General features: G+C 45.0%; 1 protein-coding gene across 1 annotated transcript; it reads right to left on the bottom strand.

The window, feature by feature from the left end:
- Positions 1-4,853: 4,853 nt before the first annotated feature.
- LOC141141325 (WAP four-disulfide core domain protein 12-like) lies at positions 4,854-23,333 on the bottom strand. The gene is made up of 3 exons (XM_073628998.1): positions 23,238-23,333; positions 16,366-16,518; positions 4,854-4,952 (listed from the first exon to the last, which is right to left on the bottom strand). The coding sequence occupies exons 1-3, from the start codon at positions 23,305-23,307 to the stop codon at positions 4,933-4,935; spliced, it is 243 nt and encodes an 80-aa protein (XP_073485099.1). The 5' UTR covers positions 23,308-23,333; the 3' UTR covers positions 4,854-4,932.
- Positions 23,334-23,455: the final 122 nt, after the last annotated feature.

Here is a 23,455-nt window from a genome sequence, read left to right as displayed (position 1 = left end):
TACGTACAAAATCACAAATCTGTTTGTCTATTAGATTGTTTAAGTAGGCGTTATCCACCAGTGTATAAAATTCTTTGTCGTATTTGTCAGTCAGAGATCTTGAGATTTGTCTATACCATTGTTTATTGTTCAGTATTTTTAAGCACATATTCTTATATTGCAAGTTGGTCATGATAACAATATTGCCCCCCTTGTCAGCTGGCTTTATTGTAGGATGAGTTTGATTAGTTAGAGTTGTTATAGCCTCTTTTTCCCCCGTAGACATATTATTTGGCATATTGGAGCAAATATTGAGTTTGTTGATATCTCTAGTGGTCATAGCTAAAAAAGCCCCTAGGTTAACATTAGAACCAAGTGGGGGAAATTTATCGCATTTCTTTTTTGAGATTCAACTGAATTTTTATTTTTTTCTCCCCTTTGGTAGTAATATTTTCCTCAAGAAGTGTTTCTAAGTCAATTCTGTGAATGAGATCTAGGCCATCCTGTTCATCAACCAGTTCGATAAGGTTATCTAATTCAATTTCATTTAGTGTTTTTTCTTTGATGGGTGTTTTGAGCTTTGCTCATTGCCGATTGGCCGTGATTGTGCGTCGGTGTCCCCCAAGAGCAGGCCGCCATCACGCCCCCCTGGGGCGGCGTCCTGCACTTGGGGAGCAGTTGGTCCGGGCTTCCCACGTGATGCACATGCACAGTGACCTTTCTTCGTCACTGGACGTGCGTCATGACGTCCCCTTGCCAGTGCGCGTACGTCACCTGGGCAGTTTTCAGAGCCGTCAACAGTGTGTAAACACAGCTGCGACGGCTGTGATCATCGGCATACTTGGCGTGCAACTAAACAGAGGTAGGCCAAAAGTTTCCAGCCAAGTCTGTGATTTGCAAACACTGAATGTGTCTCTTGTTTTGGGTGGTGCCTCTTGGTATGCTTTCCACCTGGGTATGTACGCTGAGTGTGCCTTTGTTTTTATATTCTTAATCCCAACAAATCCTTGCTGGGAATATAGTAATATACCCCATATACCCTGTCTCCTATTTCAGATCATCTGATCTGATTTTTTGCACTTTACAGGCATACTATAGACACCCACCAGTCACGATATTTAAAGGAATATTTCATTTTTATAGTTTCACTTTAAGCATTATTAAAATCACTGCTCCCGAAAAAACGTCAGTTTTTAAAACTTTTTTTTCATTGATCCATGTCCCCTGGGGCAGGACCCAGGTCCCCAAATACTTTTTATGACAATAACTTGCATATAAGCCTTTAAAGTTTGGCGAAAGTTCGGCCTGAACTTATGCTTGGCCCGAACCATTCACCCATCCCTAGTGAGGAGTATGGAGGATATGACAATGGGTAGTATGTACAGGAGAGGAGTGCGGAGGGTATGACAGTGGTCTGTATGTACAGGTGAGGAGTGTGGAGGGTATGACAATGGGTAGTATGTACAGGAGAGGAGTGTGGAGGGTATGACATTGGTTAGTATGTAGAGGAGAGGAGTGTGGGGGGTATGACAGTGGTTTGTATTTAGAGGAGAGGAGTGTGGAGGGTATGACAGTGGGCAGTATGTACAGGAGAGGAGTGTGAAGAGTATGACAGTGGGCAGCATAGGCGTGCGTACAGGGTGTGCCAGGTGTGCCTGGGCACACCCTAATCATGCTGTGCTGCACAGATTCCCCTTACTGCTTGGCTGCAGAGAAAGGAACTGGGAAATCTCTGTCCTCAGTCCCTTTCTCTGTCTCAAAAGTGAGGCTGTTCAGACCCTTGATATTTCACCAAAGTCCCCCAATGGGGCTCCTAATAAATTGTAAAAAAAATATATAATAATAATAATAATAATAAATTATTGGAAAAAATAATACAATTGTAAAAAAGTTATAATAATAAAAAAATAAAAATAAATTACTGACACCAATCCCTGCCCTACTGACACCATCTACTGGTGTGTATATATATATATATATATATATATATATATATATATATATATATATGTAGTGTGTGTGTTTAGGCTTTGGGGTGCACACCCTAATGCAACAGGCTGCGCACACCTATGGTGGGCAGTATGTACAGGAGAGGAGTGTGGAGGGTATGACAGTGGACAGTATATACAGTAGAGGAGTGTGGAGGGTAGGATAGTGGGCAATATGTACAAGAGAGGAGCATGGAGGGTATGACAGTGGACAGTATATACAGTAGAGGAGTGTGGAGGGTAGGATAGTGGGCAATATGTACAGGTGAGGAGTATGGAGGGTATGACAATGAGTAGTATGTACAGGGGAGAAGTGTGGAGGGTATGACAGTGGGCAGTATTTAGAGCAGAGGAGTGTGGAGGATATGACAGTGGTTTGTATTTAGAGGAGAGGAGTGTGGAGGGTATGACAGTGGTTTGTATTTAGAGCAGAGGAGTGTGGAGGATATGACAGTGGTTTGTATTTAGAGGAGAGGAGTGTGGAGGGTATGACAGTGGTGAGTATTTAGAGGAGAGGAGTGTGGAGGGTATGACAGTGGGCAGTATGTACAGGAGAGGAGTGTGGAGGGTATGACAGTGGGCAGTATGTACAGGAGAGGAGTGTGGAGGGTATGACAGTGGGCAGTATGTACAGGAGAGGAGTGTGAAGAGTATAACAGTGGGCAGTATGTACAGGAGAGGAGTGTGAAGGGTATGACAGTGGGCAGTATGTACAGGAGAGGAGTGTGGAGGGTATGACAGTGGGCAGTATGTACAGGAGAGGAGTGTGAAGGGTATGACAGTGGGCAGTATGTACAGGAGAGGAGTGTGAAGAGTATGACAGTGGGCAGTATGTACAGGAGAGGAGTGTGGAGGGTATGACAGTGGGCAGTATGTACGGGAGAGGAGTGTGGAGGGTATGACAGTGGGCAGTATGTACAGGAGAGGAGTGTGAAGGGTATGACAGTGGGCAGTATGTACAGGAGAGGAGTGTGAAGAGTATGACAGTGGGCAGTATGTACATGAGAGGAGTGTGGAGGGTATGACAGTGGGCAGTATGTACAGGAGAGGAGTGTGGAGGGTATGACAGTGGGCAGTATGTACAGGAGAGGAGTGTGAAAGGTATGACAGTGGGCAGTATGTACAGGAGAGGAGTGTGAAGAGTATGACAGTGGGCAGTATGTACAGGAGAGCACTATGGAGGGGATGTGGAATGTGAAGTGGCACTTAGCTTTAATATTATATATAGGGTAATATAAATGATATAGGATGCTGGGAAATGTTCTTTGAATGCACAGCACTTGAGCAGTGGTTGTACAGAGAGAAATTAATTCTCTATTCTCATCAGCAATTACACTTTAACCACTTGCCGACCGCTGCACGCCAATATACGTCAGCACAATGGCAGCAGTGGGCAAATGGGCGTACCTGTATGTCCCCTTTAATTGGCGGGGCTAGCGGGCATGCTCGCACCTGCCGCGTACAGCGTGACCGTGCCCGCGGAACCCGTGGACTCAATGTCCGCCGGTCTCCCGGCGATCATGTCACAGAGCCACAGAACAGGGAAGTGCCTATGTAAACAAGGCATTTCCTCGTTCTGCCTGAGTCATGACAGAGATCACTGCTCTTTGTCATTGGGAGCAGTGATCGCTGTCGTGTCAGTGGTAGCCCACCTCCTCCCACATTTAGAATCACTCCCTAGGACACATTTAACCTCTTGTTCGCCCCCTAGTGTTTAAACCCTTCCCTGCCAGTGTCATTTACACAGTGATCAGTGCATTTTTATAGCACTGATCGCTGTATAAATGAAAATGGTCCCAAAATGGTGTCAAGTGTGTCCGATGTGTCCGCCATAATGTCACAGTCACGATAAAAATCGCAGATCGCCGCCATTACTAATAAAAAGAAAAAGGAATGATAATAAAATGCTATAAAACTATCCCCTATTTTGTAGGCGCTATAACTTTTGTGCAAACCAATCAATATACACTTATTGTGATTTTTTTTACCAAGAATATGTAGAAGAACACATATCGGCCTAAACTGAGGAAAAAAATTGTTTTTTTATATATTTTTGGGGGATATTTATTATAGCAAAAAGTAAAAAATATTGCTTTTTTTTTCAAAATTGTCGCTCTATTTTTGTTTGTAGCGCAAAAAACAAAAACCGCAGAGGTGATCAAATACCACCAAAAGAAAGCTCTATTTGTGGGAAAAAAAGGACCTCAATTTTGTTTGGCTGCAACATCGCACGACTGCGCAATTGTCAGTTAAAACGACGCAGTGCCGAATCGCAAAAAGTGCTCTGGTCGGGAAGGGGGTAAAATCTTCCGGGGCTGAAGCGATTAAAACTGAACTCTGGGAAAAGAAGATATTGTCTAAATGCATTGGTTGTGGATTCTTCTTGAATCTTGGTGTGCTTTCTGTATTCCTTCCAGATCTGTGCAATAATCCAGTGTGAAGCTTTACCTCTGTGCAGGAGCCTCCTGTAATAAAGACCGGTCACTGCTGCTCTCTTTCCCTGTGCAGGGTGACTGGTCTTGTCTCCGCCCCTCCTGTAATTTTTTGCAGACTACCTTTAGTGGATGGATCCTGCTGGGCCTCTCCCACAGCTCTGATCTCTGCACATGATGTCACATCAACATTTATATGGTAATATCTGGATTTGAAAATGTGTTATTTGAACATAAAGTAAATGTATATCCTCTGTTGCTGTTGAGGAATATCTTCAATTAAAGTTTTTGGGTCCATAGTTCAGCTTTAAATTCTGATACATTGTTGGAAATTTTGAACCCTCTGTATTGTGTGAAGAGAACTCAACATTACAAGTCAGAATTCCTTATTAATAAATAAAACAGAAAACGTTATTTTGGGATTGAAGATTTTTTTATTTTATTTAATGACATTTTCTGTGTGGGGTGACGTCCTGTCCATCACAACGAGTTGATGTCGATCTCATCTTTTCACTAATGTTTTCAACGGCTTATTATCTGGAGTCTTTAACTTCTGTGAATAGAAAGACAATAATTTATGACTGTGGAGGGGGGGGGGGGGCATTAGAGTGTTATCTCCTCTGGTACAAATACTGATGTCAATGGCTCAGTGTTCTCTGTGCAGAACTGTGGTATATTTCAGAGCTATATAAATATATAGTTATAAAATATGTGTTTGAGTGTGGTGGGACATTAGAAACTGGTGCAGAGACTAATGCCGCGTACACACGGTCGGACTTTCTATCCTACTTGGTCCGGCACACTTTCCGACGGACTTTGTCCGCCAGGTGCGCCGGACTTTAAAACGGACGGACTTGCCCACACACGACCGGACTTTCCGGCGGGCTAAGTCTGCCCGTCTTTCCGACGGACTTTCGCCGGAGTTACGGCGGACTTTCAGAATGAACGGACTTGCCCACACACGGACAAGTCCGTTCATTTTGAACGTGACTCAGGTGCGACGAGATTAGAAAAGGATGTCAATCTTGCCGCTTTTATCGGCGAGATTGACACCTTGCGAGCCCCGTCGCGGGGCATACCAGGCCCTTAGGTCTGGTATGGATTATAAAGGGAACCCCCTACGCCGAAAAAACGGCGTGGGGTCCCCCTAAAGCACCCCACCCCAAAGCACCTTGTCCCCATGTTGATGAGGACAAGGGCCTCTTCCCGACAACCCTGGCCATTGGTTGTCGGGGTCTGCGGGCGGGGGCTTATCGGAATCTGGGAGCCCCTTTAATAAGGGGGCCCCCAGATCCCGGCCCCCCACCCTATGTGAATGAGTATGGGGTACATGGTACCCCTACCCATTCACCTAGGGAAAAAGTGTAAGTAATAAAACACACTACACAGGTTTTTAAAATATTTTATTAAACAGCTCCGGGGGGGATCTTCCTCCGGCTTCGGGGGTCCCTCCACTTCATCTTCTCCCGGCATCCGGTTGGTTCTTCTCCCGGTGTTCCAGTTCTTTGGCCGGCTCCTCTGCTGTCTTCAGGTAGCTCTCTTGCCAGCAGAGGTCCGGACTCCTGGGCTTCTGGGCTTCTGGGCTTCTTCTCTTCTCTTCTCCAGATGTTGACACGACGCTCTCTCCGGCTGGACTGCTCTCCGAGGGCTGCGTTGTGACTTATATAGGCGGAGACCCCGCCCCCTTTTGATGTCACAGTCCCTGGGCATGCTGGGACTGTGACATTTTAGGGGGCGTGGTCAACATCACCCAGTGACCACGCCCCCTAAAACGTCACAGTTCCAGCATGCCCAGGGACTGTGACATCAAAAGGGGGCGGGGTCTCCGCCTATATAAGTCACAACGCAGCCCTCGGAGAGCAGTCCAGCCGGAGAGAGCGTCGTGTCAACATCTGGAGAAGAGAAGAGAAGAAGCCCAGAAGCCCAGAAGCCCAGAAGCCCAGGAGTCCGGACCTCTGCTGGCAAGAGAGCTACCTGAAGACAGCAGAGGAGCCGGCCGAAGAACTGGAACACCGGGAGAAGAACCAACCGGACGCCGGGAGAAGATGAAGCAGAGGGACCCCCGAAGCCGGAGGAAGATCCCCCCCCGGAGCTGTTTAATAAAATATTTTAAAAACCTGTGTAGTGTGTTTTATTACTTACACTTTTTCCCTAGGTGAATGGGTAGGGGTACCATGTACCCCATACTCATTCACATAGGGTGGGGGGCCGGGATCTGGGGGCCCCGTTATTAAAGGGGCTCCCAGATTCCGATAAGCCCCCGCCCGCAGACCCCGACAACCAACGGCCAGGGTTGTCGGGAAGAGGCCCTTGTCCTCATCAACATGGGGACAAGGTGCTTTGGGGTGGGGGGCCCCGCAGGGCGCCCCCCTCCCCCAAAGCACCCACCCCCCATGTTGAGGGCATGCGGCCTGGTACGGTTCAGGAGGGGGGGGGGCGCTCGCTCGTCCCCACCCCCTTTCCTGACCGGCCAGGCTGCGTGCTCGGATCGGGGTCTGGTATGGATTTTAGGGGGGACCCCACGCTGTTTTTTCGGCGTAGGGGGTTCCCTTTATAATCCATACCAGACCTAAGGGCCTGGTATGCCCCACGCTCGCCGCAATAGGAAAATGTGTTTTTCCTATTGCAGCGAGCGCGAGATGCAATACCCTGCCCTCGTGTCGTATCTGGTCCGTCGGACCAGCATACACACGAGCGGGCTTTCCGTCGGACCAGCACACACACGAGCGGACTTTCCGCCCGAAACTGAGTCCGGCGGAAAGATTTAAAACTTTCTTCAAATCTAGGTCCAGCGGGCTTTTGGGAAAAAGTCCGCCGGAAAAGTCCGCCGGCGCCTACACACGGGCGGATTGTCCGGCACACTCTGGTCCGCCGGACCAAGTATGCCGGAAAGTCCGACCGTGTGTACGCGGCATAAGAGCACATAGTTATACCAGTCAGACATAGGAGAAGTTCTTCTTGGTTCAAGTTTCTACAACTTGTAAGGAACCACAAACCTTTTGACTAGACTAGCTAAAGAAGGCGGAGGTTAGAAAGGCTGCTTAAAGAGCTACAAAGGTCAGTCACCTTGCCTTTAGAAAGGTTCCACGGGACAAGTCCCCAGCCTCTTCCTTCCCTGTACTTTCACAAGTTATTATGCCCACTAGATGGTGCTGATGATCATAGGAAATAAATACTTATTTCCTATGATTATCAGCTCCATCTAGTGGTCATGATGCTGTATTTTCCAAATTCTTATAATTAACGAACATTTGACCTAAAGAGATAATAATCTAGTAACATTTGATTTTGCTGGCATTCACCCCTAATTAAGTGTTCTTGCATAGCAAGACCACTTACTGTTATCTCACATATATATTATTCTTATTATTATAGCCAAATTTACCACCCTAACTCCTCCCACAGTTTTTACACTACATAGACAAGTAATATACCGAAACGTGCGGATTGTTCCCGAATGGTGTGCTATTACTTTGTGGAACGTTTCGCCGAATGGTTCACAAAATATCGTCGTTTTTGTGGCGAAATTGGTCCCATAGGAATGAATGGGGAAACTAGAGTGGGAGATGACAAAAACTGGAAAATCAGAACATGATTTCTAAACTGCCGCCACTCCCTCATTTTCAAGCCCACCTACACAAATCTTATATCAAAACGTTCAGCTATCCCTGCTGCCACTAAACATGTCCACGGCTAAGCCATAGTCCTGATAGTTTTCACAATATGACCATTTGTTTGCAACTCACGCCGTCCATTGACATTCATTGAAACTACACTCTAGCCCCCTCCAAATTTGAAGGGCAATTTCTAAACTGCGACTGTGCCTTCATTTTTAATATTTCAGAGACATACTATACATCAAAATCTAGGTCTGGGTCTTGTGATTCTCACAATATAAAGATCTTCGCTGTAGGATGTATAGTTTTTAAAATACGGCCATTTGTTTAGAGGTCATTTCAGGAAATTTTAGCCATTAATCAGAGTGTACTGTTAGTGTTTGTTTTGTTGCCATGGTTACCAAAGCTTCTGTTATACACAGGGGGGAAGGTGGCTGGAGCATCTCAGCTGATTACAGAGCCCGGGGGAGGGGACAGACACACCATGTACTGATTTATAATAGAGGAATATGATGGGGCAGTTTTGATGGGGTAATTCTGATGGGGCAGTTTTGATGAAGCAGTATTTGGGAAGCATAAACAGGGCATGAGCATTGCTAGGAAACAGTGGTTGTAAACACAAGATGCTGAGACACCCCAAATGCATGTGACTTCATCTGCTAGACTTGATAATGCTTGTAGACTCCTCCCACAGTTTTCACACTACAGAGACAAATAATATACCGAAACGAGCGGATTGTTCCCGATTGGTGTGTTATTACTTTGTGGAATGTTTTGCCGAATGGTCCACGAAATGACGTTTTTGCGGCGAAATTGGTCCCATAGGAATGAATGGCTAAATGTTCAAAACTAGAGTGGGAAGTGACAAAAGCTGACAACCCCATGATCAGCCAAAACATTATGACCACCCCATGATCAGCCAAAACATTATGACCACCCCATGATCAGCCAAAACATTATGACCGCCCCATGTAAAAAAAAAAAATATTTTTGAAAAAAAAAATTATTTTTGAAAAAAGTAAAAAAATATTTTTGAAAAAAAAAATATTTTTGAAAAAAAAAATATTTTTGAAAAAAAAATATATTTGAAAAAAAAAATATTTTTGAAAAAAAAAAATTATTTTTGAAAAAAAAATTACTTTAAAAAAAATAATAATTTCGAAAAAAAAAAAATTTTTGAAATAAAAAAATTCATTTTTGAAAAAAAAAATTACCTTTGAAAAAAAAAATTACTTTTGAAAAAAAAAATCATTTTTGAAGAAAAAAAAATCATTTTTGATTAAAAAAAATTCATTTTTGAAAAAAAAAATTACTTTTGAAAAAAATGTTCAGCTCTTTCAGCGAATGATGGAACTTTTTTACTACTATTTATACTTTTTACAATATTAAGCTTTTTAACACTTTTCACAGTTACTCAAGCCACTCCACCCCACCCAGTTACTCCGCCCACTCCAGTTGTAGAGGCAAGAACACTTTCACAATTTCCCCAGAAATTGTACCTTTTCTAGTTGATGTATACATCCCTTATTGTTTTCATTGCACCATTTTAATTAGTGTGGTTTGAACTATATATACTGTACATACAGTATCTCACAAAAGTGAGTACATCCTTCACATTTTTGTAAATATTTTTATTATATCTTTTCATGTGACAACACTGAAGAAATGACACTTTGCTACAATGTAAAGTAGTGAGTGTACAGCTTGTATAACAGTGTAAATGTGCTGTCCCCTCAAAATAACTCAACACACAGCCATTAATGTCTAAACCACTGGCAACAAAAGTGAATACACCCCTAAGTGAAAATGTCCAAATTGGGCCCAAAGTGTCAATATTTTATGTGGCCACCATTATTTTCCAGCACTACCTTAACCCTCTTGGGCATGGAGTTCACCAGAGCTTCACAGGTTGCCACTGGAGTCCTCTTCCACTCCTCCATGACGACATCATGGAGCTGGTGGATGTTAGAGACCTTGCGCTCCTCCACCTTCTGCTTGAGGATGCCCCACAGATGCTCAATAAGGTTTAGGTCTGGAGACATTCTTGGCCAGTCCATCACCTTTACTCTCAGCTTTTTTAGCAAGGCAGTGGTCATTTTGGAGGTGTGTTTGGGGTCGTTATCATGTTGGAATACTGCCCTGCGGCCCAGTCTCTGAAGGGAGGGGATCATGCTCTGCTTCAGTGTGTCACAGTACATGTTGGCATTCATGGTTCCCTCAATGAACTGTATCTCCCCAGTGCCAGCAGCACTCATGCAGCCCCAGACCACGACACTCTAACCAACAGGAAATTTACACTGTTATACAAGCTGTACACTCACTACTTTACATTGTAGCAAAGTGTAATTTCTTCAGGCTGGGTTCACACCTATGCGAATTGGATGCGGCTTATGCCGCATTCACACGATCTAACTTCTCGTCGGAAAAAGATATAATGGCTTTTCCGACGGGATTCCGCTCAAGTTTGCCTTGCATACACATGGTCACACAAAAGTTCGCTGAAATTACAGCTGTCAAGAACGCGGTGACGTACAACACAACGACGAGCCGAGAAAATGAAGTTCAATGCTTCCAAGCATGCGTCGAATTGTTTCCAAGCATGCGTAGGAATTTTGCGCATCGGAATTGTCACAGACAATCACATTTTTAAATAGGAACTTTCCGACCGAAAAACGAGAACATGCTCTCAATCTGTTGTTGGCTGGAATTCGGCCAGCAAAAGTCCGATGGAGCATACACATGGTCGCATTTTCCGCCGAAAAACTCTCATCGGTCTTTTGCGGGCCGAAATTCCAATTGTGTGTACATGGCATAACACCGCATCCAATTTGCAGAACATTTTAAAATCTATTACTTTCAATCAGTCTGCTACACATATGTGCGTTGCATTCACACTCCGCATTGCCCAAAAATCGTGTGCGTTTTCTAGGCAGTGTGGTGCGAATTACAGACATATATTCTTCTATGGGAATGCCTTCTGATTTGCAGATGCATTCTGTTGTGAACAGGAATTCTCTCCTCCTCCTCACTACACCTCCCCCTCTCCCTGTGCAGCTGATCCGCAGCTACAACAGAGAGGAAGCGCTGAACAGCTGCTTTTTCTCTTCATGCAGAGGACGGAGCTGGAATTCGCACCGGACTGGTGTGAATCCAGCCATAGTGTTGTCACATGAAAAGATATAATAAAATATTTACAAAAATGTGAGGGGTGTACTCACTTTTGTGAAATACTGTATATATCTTAATGGCTAGAGTGGCGAAAAGGCTCAGAATTTATACCAAAGCCTAAGATCTTTGTGACGCAACGCTGGCACCCTGCTTAGATGCTTCCACCAAACAGTACCTCCTGTCCTTCAAACCATTCCAGCAGACAGAGAGCTAATACAGTCCCTTTACCCAAAGCATTGTACACAGATAAGATATTGAGGTAAAATACAAAGGAATGGCTGTTTATTGAACAGAAATACAGGATTTTATACACTTCAAAAGTAGGTCACCACATAAACAATAAAACCAAATATTACGCAAAACATCACACAATGGTTTCGATAACGAGCTAAAGTTGACACAAGGCTAATCATAAGAACTTCCATTAGTTAGCTAAATTAGCCAACAGACAGAAACAATAGGCGACTCAATTAACAATGGGAATTCACACCTAGACAATGCTTTGATTAATCGGTTATGTCAGACTGTCTGGCAATAGAGATGGGCGAATGGTTTGGCCTGAGCAGGAGTTCAACCAACACCTGAATTATCAGGGCGTTCAACGCTTTGAATAACCGCAATGCACCATGCCGCCGCACAGTGCATTGGAAGCCTTGATTGGCTGAAGCAATGAACGCTTTGCCTACTTAGGGCACAGAGCTTTGTCAGAGCCATGATTTGGAGAAAGTAATGAAGACAGTGCCCAATCAAGGCTCATTGCTCTTAGTTCCACCCCACAGTATAAAAATATTCTCCTCAAAGCGCCCATTTGCAGTGTGATATTGGCGTGAAGAGAGATATGTAGAACAGGGCTCTGTTCATTGCCACTAGACAGAATATCAGTTTAGTTTGAATCTAGTGATAGTTCAGTCAGTGTAAGTCTAGTGTGACCATTCATTTTTACTTTAGTGTCAGTTTAGTGTAAATCTAGTGATAGTGCAGCATAAGTGTAGTGTGACCATTCATTTTTATTTTGGTGTTTGGTGTTTTGGTGCCTTACTGCGCGTTTAATGCAGTATATTTCAGTGCATTAGCGCATGTTTAACGCAGTATATTTCAGTGCATTACTGCACATTTAACGCAGTATATTTCAGTTTGTGCACATATACCACAGTATATTGTAGTGTGTCAGTGGAGTGTGTCTGTGTAGTGAGTACTCCAGTTAAAGTGCATCCAACATCACTTTCCATTGATTAAATCAGATATAAACTGCTGATAAAAAAATTTAAAAAACTTGCAAGACAAAGGCATACTGTGCTAGTATGCGACACATACTAGCACATTATGAAATACTCATCTTAGAACAAAGCCCTTCCATCGGCGCCCAGTCACCACTCAGAGGGCTGATATCTTCCCCTTTCTTGCTTCCAAGATTGCATGCTCCGGCGCTGTGAGTGACTGGAGCCGCGATGATGTCACTCCCGCCCATGCGCATGGGAGCCCTCAGTTTTGGCACACAGCTCTGAAGTTCCGGCAAAGTATGCGAGACCTTCAGTTTGCTTGCGCTGTTGATGTCAGTGGCTGCATGTAAGGTGAATATCTCCTAAACGATGTAGAGACTAGTGCACAGTCCACTGTAGCTGCCAGAGTGTCTTATTCTACCTCCTTGTCCACAGCTACTCCTGCCATAGCCCCAGCATCAGGCATGAAGGAATCAGCTGAGTTATTTGAACACAGCATCAGTCACTTGCTCCTTGATGATGCACAGCCTTGATTCAGATGTTGGTTCTGAGCTTGAGGAAGGTAGGTATATGAGCCTGTAGAGAGGGGAGAGTGATAATGAGGATGGAGGAGATGATGATGATGAGGTCACTGACGCGACTTGGGTGCCAGATAGAGCAGAGGAGGAAAGTGAGGTTGAAACACAACCCCAAAGAGGAAGCCATCATGGAAGAGTAAAGAGCAGCCACCCTATTCCACCAGATTGTGGAGCTGTTATTTCCTGGCCAACTGCCCATCGCTCAGCTGTTTGGGCCTTTTTTAGCACATGTGCAGCCAATCATACTGTTGCAGTTTGCAAACTTTGCCCAAAAGTACATCAAGCGTGGCAAAAACACCACCCATTTGGGTATCGAATGCTTGACAAGGTATTTAACCTCCCACCACTCAGCCTGTTGGCAAGAGCACCTAAAAGCCATGCAAAAGAGACACGATTCTGCTCCTCCTCACCTTTCCGGTCTACCCCCCGCTATACCTCATGACCTCTCAGCAGCCTCCACTGACAGGTATAGTAGTATAGCGCAGGGTGTCATAGATCCTTGCAGCACTTCTGCCAGTAGCACACCAGCAGCTGTAGACTATAGCAGGCAAATTTCTCTGCCCCATCTGCTGCAGTGAAATAAAACATACAGTCACTGCCACCCACATACCCAGTGTCTAAATTCAAGATTGTCAAAGCTGCTGGCTTTAGAACTTCTGCCTTTTTGTTTGGTGGATTCTGCCCCATCCATGAATTTGCAGAATGTGCTGTGCCACAATGACATGTTCCCAGTCACTATTTGTTTTTACATTAGGCCATTCCAGCTCTCTGCCATCACATGGAAAGCAATGTTGTGGCATCATTGGGCAAGGCAGTTAGCTGCAAGGTCCATGTTACTGCTGACATGTGGTCCAGCAAGCATGGTCAAGGACAATATATTTTCTTCACAGCACACTGGATAACTCTGCTTGCAACTCAGAAGGATGCAAGGCTCAGTGCTGCAGCTTGTTGTGCCGCCACATCTCCATACAGCTAGTGGTGATGATGCAAGATTTGTCTGGTCCACCCCCTCCTCCTCCTCCTCCATGCCCTCCTCTGCTAAATTGTCCTATGAACCACAAGTACCCCCTAAGCGTTCAAGGAGCTATTCAATGAGTCAGGCTAAAAGGTGTCATGCAGTGCTTCAGCTGGTCTGTCTAGGGGACAGGAGCCACACTGAAGCAGAGATTATTGCAGCTGTGCATGGGCAGGCCCAGAGGTAGTTCACACAATTCCAGCTGGAGCGAGAAATAGTGGTGTGCTATAATGGCACAAACCTGAAATGGTGGTGTGCTCAATTGGCTGAATTTCGGCCAATTGAGCACTGCATATGACTGTCTGAAATTGCTACAGACTCTTCTGACATGCTTTAGCAGATGTTTCAACCCAGGGTTGGAAGATCTGCTAAAGCAGGTCAAAGGAGTCTGTATGCAGTGCTCAGTTGGCTAAAATTCAGCAGGAATTCCACCTGCCAGTAAACCGCCTGACTTGTGACATGCCCACAAGGTGGAACTCGACCTTGGCAATGCTGCAGTGGCTGCAAATGCAGCAGAGGGCCTTCAATGAGTACCTGTGTGAATATGGCACAACGACAGGCTCAGGCTGGGTTTATTTCCCCACACCAATGGCTGCTGATAAAGAATGCATGCACTGTACTGTCACCATTTGAGGAGGCGACAAGGATGGTGAGTCATAACAATGCATGCATCAGTGACACAATCCCTGTTGTGTTCCTGCTGGAGCAAACTTTGCGAGACATTATAGACAGGGCACTCGAGACAGAGCAGTGGGATGAAGAGGAGGACTTCCTTTCCTCTCAAGGCATGCTTTATGCGGATACCATTCCTTCCACACCATATAACACAAGAGGAGAGGGAGGAGGAGGGGGGAGGAGGAGGATTCTAGTAGTTTTGGAGGCATTGAAGCAGGGGAAGACATACGTCAACCCTTAACAGATGGTTTTCCATCCCCAGAACCCTTGGAAGTAGTACGTGGCTGGGAGGAGGCAGTTACAGATATTGTAATCCTCAGTCACCCAGAGGAGTCTTCTTCTAATGCCTCCACAAACTTGCGGTGCATGGACTTCCTCATTCTTCAAATCCTGCGAAAGGACACAAGAATACGTGGCATCAAGGAGAAGGGTCACTATTGGTTGGCAACCCTCCTTGACCACTGTTACAAGGGAAAAGTCTCAAATCCCACAGAGGGAGCAGAAGATGAAATGTCTTGAGGACACCTTAAAGAGGAACTTATGTAAAGCCTTTTCCCAACTCTGGTAGGTTACAGTCTGGTGGAAAACATAGTTTTGAGGCTTCTGTTGGTCAAGAGAGGAGCGGTGGAGAAATTATGCATTTCAATTTTTTTTTAGTCCTCGGTGCCCAGAGCTGTCAGCTTCCACATCCTATCGGCAGCGTCTGCATCCCATGGTGGACGATGGGCTTTCCAGTCGATGATCCACTGACTTACTGGGTCATGAGAATACACCACTGGCCAGAACTTGCCTAGTATGTAATTAAGATGCTGGGCTGCCCTGCATCCAATGTGCTTTCCGAATGGCATTCAGTGCTTCTGGAGGTTTTGTGACAGATAAGAGACTCCTATCCCCAGCACTGGTCCATCCCTGGAAGTGTACAGACTATACTGGCAGCTCTCCTGTTACCTGTTTTTGATTTAGCATACTAATAAAAATAAATTCACGGTTCCCAAGTCCTTTCCATTGGGTCAACCCCTTGGCTGGTTGGGTGCCTAAGCAGAGTAGAAGCTTGTCCAAAAACTGCTGATTTATCCCAAAAAAGAAAGAAAGCTGGTGACACTCTATTTAAATCAAACACAGTTTATTATCCCAGACAGACAAAGCACCACCTGAGACCTCTTCCTCTGATATATTTCACTGGGTTCACTAGCAACATTAAGCCCATTCTTGGGTGAAACACATCATAGAAGGAGGAGGAGGCAGAGGAGGTTCCAGGTGGGGCTTTGTCTGTTCGTAGGAAAAAAAATTAAGTTGCATTGAATTTTATTCATGTCTCATCATCTTTCTTTTTCTTGATTTAGGGTGCATTCACCAGGTCCTTTCCCATGCCTGGGGAGCCTCAAGTGCCACATCCAGTCATTCACTTGTATGTCAAGCTGTAGGCAGGCTGTACCTATGGCTCCCGGGGTACAGGATATTGCTGGGAAATGTATGCTAGGCACAAAATGCAGACACAAGTCTGTGTGCATTAACCCTTAGACATACTTTATGGTAAAGTGTGTATCAGGCCAATAAGTTTTCTTCTAGTTTTAGATGTAGTGGGGAAGGATCAGAAACCATAGACTACCCCATTTTAAAATCCAGGTCCTGCACAGGGAGGTTGCTCAGGGGACTGGACCTCATCAAAATTTAGCAAGCAAGGTTGACTTACCCACAGGGTCCTTGCATTTGAAGGTACAGAGCTCTCTGCAGCACTTCTGCTGGCCTCCACAGTCTTCATCTGTCTCACAGGCAATTTTGTCAAAGGAACCACATTTGACTAGTTCATTCTTCTTGTAATAAGGACACTGTCCACTTTCTTCAGCTGAAAGAAGTAGAAACAGATTTTTGCCATGGATTTATTCATATGGTCACATGCAGGGGAGTTACTAGGGACAGGAACCCAGGGCATATCACCCTAAAGGCAAGGGGTGGACAGAAGGAATGGCTGCCCTGGGCACAGCATGTATTTTAGGGATGGGGTGCCGCAAGTTCCTTCTACTATAAGTCTGACAGCAATAGTGACAGCGGCATCACTACTTCTGTCAGCCCAGAGCTGACAGTGGCAGGGAGAGAGCCCGGGAGGAGGTGGGGGCTCTGCTCTCTCTCTCCCTCCTCCTCATAAGCTTGCACATAATGAAGGGGGTGGGGCGCAATCTGGCATCTTTGCCATGGGCACTGGATTATTCTGAACACCGAGGCAGGAAGCAGATGTAAAAACAAAGCTTGATATGGTTTGGAGCTGGGATGGCAGCGGGCATGTTTCTATTACTATTTCCTGTCTATACTCTAAAAAAGCAATACACAATAAACACAGGATTCAGCTACCTAAAGCGGAAAAAAGTTCACAAAACTTACCTCCGCTCCAATAAACTGATGACCGCGAGGTCCCCAGCCAGTATGCTGGTCTTTGAGTGTCTTGATTGTCTGGAATGGAATGATGTAACACCCGCACATGCATAGGTGTATAGTCATCCAGGTACACAGGAACCGTGCCAGCAATATAAATTTAACTATATGAGGTGGTATCAAAATGTTTTGAGATGAGTTTTGTAACATGCCAACAAATGGCAAGGCTGCATGCACAGTCACGGGGAGCACCGAGCATCTTAATCATAAGCCAATGTGGCAAAAGACAACTTCCTGTGTTCATCGAGCACTGTGCAACTGGTGCTATTCTCACCACATGTGTTACCATGTCTGCTAATCCATCATGGACAGCGAATTCGAACACATAGCAAACGTGAAATTCTGCGTGAAACTGGGCAAATCTGTCACAGAGACGTTTGACATGATTTGGCAAGTTTATGGTGATGCTGCAGTGAGTTGTTCAAGGTGCATTGAGTGGAACTCTTGCTTCAAGAACATCACTGGAAGATGACGGAGAGCAACCTAAAACAGAGCTCTTTGAAGGAATTCCTGATCTCTCAATCTCTTCTTTCGCTCTTGAAGCATACATGCCACTCAAAACACCTTGAATAACTCATTGCAGCATCACCGTAAACTTGCCATATCATGTCAAATGCAGTGGCGGCTGGTGCTCCATCGGTTGGGTCGGGGTCGCCAGCTCACTCACCCTGTGCTGTCCCTGGACTGACATGTGGAGACGGCGGCTTCCCCCCTCAGTCTCTTCCGTGTCTTGGCTCTGACGGTCGGGCTTCTCATGCATCTCCTCGGCATCACGTCTCCTCCCTCCACCTCCTAGGCCAATAGGATGGCTTCTCCTATTGGCCAATCGGGAAACGGGTCTCACGACCCGCTTCCTGATTGGCTGGGAGGAGAATCAGTGTGACAATAGCAAATATTAATTTGCTATTGTCACATAAGTGGGTGGGCTCAGGGCACAGTGCTCTGCGCCCTGAGCCCACCCTTTTTTTAAGCCTACTAGAGCTTCTGGCTCAAATCACATGCCTCAAAAAAAAAAACCCTCTTTGGAATCCATGCTCCGGTGCCCTGCATGTAGATTAGGGGGCCGGATGCATGGATAGGGGGGGAGGTGCCCCTGTAACCCTAATGGACGAGCAGCCCCTGCGCCCCTAATGGACGAGCTGCCACTGGTCAAATGTCTTTATGGCAGGTTTGCCAGTTTCACGCAGAATTTCACGTTTGCTCTTTGTTCTAACTTGCTGCCCATGCTGAAATAGCAGACGTGGTAACGCACGTGGTCAGAATAGCACCTGTTGCACAGCTCTTGAAGTATGCAGGACATTGTCTTTTTGCACACCGACTTATGAAGGACGGTGCACCCTGTGACTGTGCGTGCAGCTTTATGCTGCAATCTGTTAGCATGTTACAAAACAATAAATCTATTTCAGAGCTGTGCTATAAAAAAAGTGATAAAGTGACATCAGCACGCAGCTCCACCCTGCGCATTTCGTCACACGTGATGACGCCCTTGCCCCAGACAATGCCCTACGGGTCTCATCACAGAAGTGAGGGTTTGAATTTATTGCTGCCGAAGAAACTGTACAGTAACTGTAAGAAGAATTTTCCTGCTTATTCAATTGGACTTTCACATTATTTTGTGCACTATATATGTATAACATATATTTTAAAAGGGGTTGTAAACCCTCATTTTTTTTTTAAATAAAAATAAAATAACAAACATGGCTATACTTACCTTCTCTGTGCAATCATTTTGCACAGAGCAGCCACGATCCTCTTCTTATGGGTGTTCTGCCGGCATTCCAGGCTCCTCCTCTCCATTGGGTCCTTTACCTAGAGGCACCCGTGCGGGCTCGCTCCCGAATCCCACTGCTGCGTCCCATGAAACAGACAGCAGGACTCGCTCCCGCACTCCGCACCTGTGTCACTGGATTTAATTGACAGCAGCAGAAGCCAAAGGCTTCTATCAATCTGTCCAATGAGGAGCCGCTGGATCGGATTGGGCTCAGGTAAGAAAAAGGGGGGTCTGGGGGGAGCTGCAGCACAGGAGTTTTTTCACCTTAGGCTTTACAACCACTTTATATTTGGGGATTTGTATATTTAGTTATTTTTATCATGTAATTATGATTGAGCACACTGTGTTAAGTATTGCAAGGTTGAATTGCCGCTCTGCACTATATTTTTAATTTTATATGTTGTGTTTTGCACAAGATCAGTTTTTTGTATACATCTTACAATGTTCCAAAACTAGACTCTAAACTTTTTGATACCACCTCGTACATGTGCATTTTAACCCCTTCTCGTCCGCGCTATAGCCTAAAGATGGCTACAGCGTGGGCTTAACTTGCCGGAAGGGCATATATGGACTTCCTTCCATGATTTGCGGGACTCAGCTGATCACAGATCAGGGTAAAGGGCCAATTACAGTAGCCCTTTACCATGTAATCAGCTGTGTCCAATGACATCTGATCAAGGAAGTAAACGCAAGGCGGTTATGGCTTTTCTTTCCTCCCGCTGACAGCATGAGGAGCAAAAAAGAGAGCCAATAATTGGCTTGTGTTAAAGGGACATCGGCACTGATAATCAGGGCACTGATTATCAGTGCAGTCCCAACAGTACCCACCAGTGCTGTCAATCAATGCTTATCAGTGCTGTCAATCAGTGCTCATCAGTGCCTCCTCATAAGTGTCACCTATCAGTGCTGCCTATCAGTGCCCATCAGTGCCGCCTACCAGTGCCTATCAGTGCCACCTATCAGTGCTCATCAGTGCTGCCTATCAGTACCACCTACAGTATCAGTGCCCTTTATTTTCGCCTATGAGTGCCACCCATCAGTGCCCATCAGTGCTGCCTATGAGTTCTGCCTCATCAGTGCCTTCTCATCAGTGCCCACCAGTGCCAACTTATCAGTGCCCATCAGTGCCACCTATCAGTGCCACCTCATTAGTGCCCATCAGTGCAGCCTATCAATTCCCATCAGTGCAGCCTTATCAGCGCACATCAGTGAAGAAGAATAATTACTTGTTTGCAAAATTTTATAAAAACTATGAAAAATGTTTTTTTTTTCAAAATGTTCTGCCTTTTTTTGTTTGTTTATCAAAAAATAAAAAAAACTCCAGTGGTGATTAAATACCACCAAAAGAAATCTTTATTTGTGTGAAAAAAGTTATAAAAATATCATATGGGTACAGTGTTGCATGACTCACAATTGTCATTCAAAGTCTGACAGCGCTAAAAGCTGAAAATTGGCCTGGTCAGGAAGAGAGCAAAAGTGGTTAAAGTGGTTGTTAACCCACTCTTCTATCTAACAAGTACTTCTGTCTCTGTGATTTATAAAAATAAAAAGCAGTGTATACCTGTTTTCAGAGCGCTGCTTGACACTCACGTGACCCGCAATCCTTTCTGCTCTCCCCATCACAGCGGGCAGGGCCGAGATTTCCCCGCTGATGTCAGTTGGAAGGAGAGCCGGATGGTCCAGCGCTCTGAACACAGGTGTAAATGGGCACTGTCACTAGCTTACAGGCAGGCAGGGGAGGGGGAAGAGAGGACAGAGGAGGACAGGAGAGCTGCAGATGACGGAGGCATGGTCAGTTTACAGAGGGGAGGGTAACAGGTAATTTTTCTCCTTCATTGATGTACCCTGATGAGGCTCCGATAGGCTGCATTGATGGGCACGACGGCCTCCCGGCAAAGTAGATCCGCGCTGTAGCCATCATTCGGCTATTGCACGGATCTGAAGGGGGTAAAAGAACGGGATCTAATTTTTTTTTTTTTTGTTAGGGTAACAAACGCTTTAAAGAGAACTAAAACATTTATTTTATTGCAGAAGGCATTGCATCCGTCTTCTGAAATAACGTGCCTGTCTGCTAGCATTTTTTTTTTAATCAGTTTAGACTTTAGTTCACTTTAATAGATGGTGATCTACTGTATTGTTTAGCTGCATGTTTATTCACTTTTGAATTTGCGTTCCTATCGTAGACCACAGGCAAAAGGGACAGAGCCAGACAGAGTGGTCTTGTGATCGCTGTGATAGCCAATAACAGCGATTACAGGTGTAAACACAGCTTGTGTTTACATTTAAGAGCCCACCCCTTCCTTCTCTGCCGCTGATACTGTGGGTAACACTTCTACTACTGACCACTAGTGCAAAAGGGGCACAAGCAGCAGCAAGGGGGTACACAGGGGGCATACTGACCACAAAGAGGGCACATTGACCATCACTGACAGGGACACCGACTGCCAATGTAAAGGAGAGGAGTTCAGCTCCCATGGTTGAGACAGAGGATCTTCCATTCTATTACTAGTGTAGGACCCACTAATTCGGGGTACTTTGTCGCAGTAAGTGGGCTTAGCACTATATGACCATATAGTGTGACCAAACCCCCGTATTTTTTGAATATGTTCAGGTGTTCAGGTGTTTTTAACTAGCCCTGCAGGAAATGTCATTCTTGTATGTGTGCGCTGTAAAATATTTTGCACTGTTTATAGGTCTTACAGCAGCACCATCTTGAATTTAAATGCATTGTATGGTGTGCCCCCCAAATATGTACTTGTATGTTGTAATAGGCCCTGACCAGGTTTTTGGGCTGGAGCACCCCTCCCCCTCCTCATTACCTCCTATTTAGTGGCCACCAGTGATTAGGATGTATCCCTTTCAGTTCTCCCACATAGAGGAGTTCAGCTCCCATGGTTGAGACAGAGGATCTTCCATTCTATTACTAGTGTAGGACCCACTAATTCGGGGTACTTTGTCGCAGTAAGTGGGCTTAGCACTATATGACCATATAGTGTGACCAAACCCCCGTATTTTTTGAATATGTTCAGGTGTTTTTAACTAGCCCTGCAGGAAATGTCATTCTTGTATGTGTGCGCTGTAAAATATTTTGCACTGTTTATAGGTCTTACAGCAGCACCATCTTGAATTTAAATGCATTGTATGGTGTGCCCCCCAAATATGTACTTGTATGTTGTAATAGGCCCTGACCAGGTTTTTGGGCTGGAGCACCCCTCCCCCTCCTCATTACCTCCTATTTAGTGGCCACCAGTGATTAGGATGTATCCCTTTCAGTTCTCCCACATAGAGGAGTTCAGCTCCCATGGTTGAGACAGAGGATCTTCCATTCTATTACTAGTGTAGGACCCACTAATTCGGGGTACTTTGTCGCAGTAAGTGGGCTTAGCACTATATGACCATATAGTGTGACCAAACCCCCGTATTTTTTGAATGTGTTCAGGTGTTTTTAACTAGCCCTGCAGGAAATGTCATTCTTGTATGTGTGCGCTGTAAAATATTTTGCACTGTTTATAGGTCTTACAGCAGCACCATCTTGAATTTAAATGCATTGTATGGTGTGCCCCCCAAATATGTACTTGTATGTTGTAATAGGCCCTGACCAGGTTTTTGGGCTGGAGCACCCCTCCCCCTCCTCATTACCTCCTATTTAGTGGCCACCAGTGATTAGGATGTATCCCTTTCAGTTCTCCCACATAGAGGAGTTCAGCTCCCATGGTTGAGACAGAGGATCTTCCATTCTATTACTAGTGTAGGACCCACTAATTCGGGGTACTTTGTCGCAGTAAGTGGGCTTAGCACTATATGACCATATAGTGTGACCAAACCCCCGTATTTTTTGAATATGTTCAGGTGTTTTTAACTAGCCCTGCAGGAAATGTCATTCTTGTATGTGTGCGCTGTAAAATATTTTGCCAATGTAAAGGAGACACATACTCAGATAAAGCAAATGCTAAGTTGTCAGTTTCTTTGGCTGTAAAGGATAGGAGGGTTTAGTATGGTCATGTTGGACATGTTGTAAACAACAGGAACACAGAGGAACAGAACTGATATTATAACCATGTAGTCCCACTAAAAAGAATGTTACGTTATGCAAACATTTCAGCTGATGCTAGCATCTATTATCAGAACTAATACTCACAGTATAAAATATGAGAATGGTTGTTGTGCCTTTTTTCTGCATTAACAACATACTAACAAGAACAATGCATCGTAATAAGAATTCCTCAGATGCTATGCTTTAAGAGGGTGGGATTTCACATGACCATCTAACCATTCATTGTGCCTGGCTGCCTCTCATTGAGGCTAGAGAGCTCCGCTATAAAAGGCAATGTGTCCAATCACCTCCTCATCACCAAACCACTTACCAAAAGACGCTGCTTGAAGCAGGATGATCCCCAGGAGGATGGAGAGGGCCCCAAACATGGACGGTCTCATGACTGCTTACCGGAGTGAATATCTGTATTGTAGCTTCATCTCTGGTATTTATATCAGAAACTCTGATGGGAGGAAATCTTTCTATGAGGCATAGAGTGTCCATATTTACATACTTTATAGTTTATTATTCACAGCAGCCACACCAGCT

The sequence above is a fragment of the Aquarana catesbeiana genome, linkage group LG04 (genome assembly GCF_042186555.1).
Source record: "Aquarana catesbeiana isolate 2022-GZ linkage group LG04, ASM4218655v1, whole genome shotgun sequence".
Taxonomy (NCBI): Eukaryota; Metazoa; Chordata; class Amphibia; order Anura; family Ranidae; genus Aquarana; species Aquarana catesbeiana.
The sequence above is the reverse complement of the archived record's forward strand: the minus strand, read 5'-3'. Positions and strand labels throughout refer to the sequence as shown.